This window comes from Aplysia californica, unplaced genomic scaffold (assembly GCF_000002075.1).
Source record: "Aplysia californica isolate F4 #8 unplaced genomic scaffold, AplCal3.0 scaffold00381, whole genome shotgun sequence".
Taxonomy (NCBI): domain Eukaryota; kingdom Metazoa; phylum Mollusca; class Gastropoda; order Aplysiida; family Aplysiidae; genus Aplysia; species Aplysia californica.
Window position 1 is genome coordinate 220,699 of NW_004797651.1, and position 1,587 is coordinate 222,285.

Sequence of the window (1,587 nt, forward strand, 5' to 3'; positions counted from 1 at the left end):
TATACACCTCGCCCCTCCCCCCTCGCCTTTCCTGCCTCTTCCACGCCCCTTCCCCAACTGGTGGCTGTGGATTTGTGTCATTCAGCTCGTACATCATGATATGTGGTCGTGGACTTCATTTTTCGCTGCCGCTTGCTGCAGTGAGAAAACATTCACAGAAAAGGCACTTCTTCTATGACCGGGCTGTGTGTCTGAGAGTTCATCTTCCAGATTCGGACGTTCCTTTGTAGAATCTCCTCGTAGCTCAGTTCTCCTCCGTCCAAGGACTCCACGCTCAACGTCACGTCCCGGAAGCGGAAAGAAAGAGGCCGTGCTTCCGGTGAGATGGGGGCGTGGTTGAAGATGCTCAGCGTTGAGGAGAATGTTGGTTCCTCAAGCTCGCACTGGGAGCCGAAGTCGCTCTCGTCTATAGAGCTCATGGAATCTATGGACATTGAAGGATAACAAGCAATGTCAAATAATTATATAAATCAAATAGTAATGGATAGGGATATTAATATGCTCTTAGACAAAAATAACTTGTTCCTTACAAGGAAATATCTGAAGTAAAACCCGGGAGTGTCGAGGGGATATAAACAACTTGGTAGTTTACTGACAGACGCCTGTGTCTCCCCGCGACAGCCCAGGGTACAAGCGGAAGAAAAAAGTAAAAAGTAAGTAAAGTAAAGTAGTTTACTGAAACGAAATCATTTTTCTGCTTCTGAAGATAAGCAGTGTGGTTAATATTCTTAAGCCGTAACTTATCAGGTTTGGTAGAAATATAAAACTTATGGTCCCGCAAAACTGACCTTCAGTTTTAGTTTTAGTAATAAGAGTTTTACAGCATTTTAAACACGATAAGGTCATTTATTATAAGGGTCGAAGATTATAGGTGTTACAAGAGAGTAAAAAACACCAAAAGGAGGAAGAGATATTAGGACGATAGAAGTTTAAAAGGAAAGAAGGAGCACACTCCACCAGAGCACCCACCAGCAACACGCTTAGCTGATCTCCATCCACGTCAGAAATAACATACCCTAGAAAATGGACGGCTTCTTTTTTAAGGGGAGTTAAATTATCAAAAGGTCCAGACCTTCATTGTTAGTGACGAGTTGTATACTACTCGGGCGAGTTTCTACCAAATCGAACAAAGATTGGATCGTATTAAATTTGCTTCCTTGTCGAAAAGGTCATACGAGACACGTTGGTAGCCATCCCGACATAATGTGAGAATTTTTAACTAACTACCTGTCCATCAAATACACATCAGTTTATATTTCGCTTACTGTTTGTTGTTTGTTTGAGTAAAAAGAAGCACACTGTCAAGATAACGGTCATTTAGTGTTGGGAAATAATACGACTGAAAAACAGAAACTACTGACGGAAAATAAAGGACCTACTAATGGCTCCCTCTAACCACCCGAACATCATATCTTAGCCATAACATGTTTAGAAATACGATCAAAGGCTAGAAAAGTACTTTTATTAAAGAGAGCCTTCTGTCTAAAGACTCTACGGCCGCACTGTTGTTTAAATATTGCCGCTTTTTGTTGGAGGAGGAATAGATTTCCAAAAACACACTCGCACACGCACACACACACACACACA

At 41.9% G+C, this 1,587-nt stretch overlaps 1 protein-coding gene across 1 annotated transcript in view; it reads right to left on the reverse strand.

Annotated features, from left to right (window-relative positions):
• Nucleotides 1-25: 25 nt before the first annotated feature.
• The window catches only part of LOC106012466 (putative uncharacterized protein DDB_G0277255), a gene marked incomplete in the record, with an annotated part of 17,287 nt that continues 15,725 nt past the window's right edge, over nucleotides 26-1,587 (reverse strand). The window contains 1 exon segment of the mRNA XM_013085516.2: nucleotides 26-425. Coding sequence (XP_012940970.1) covers nucleotides 153-425 — 273 coding nt within the window.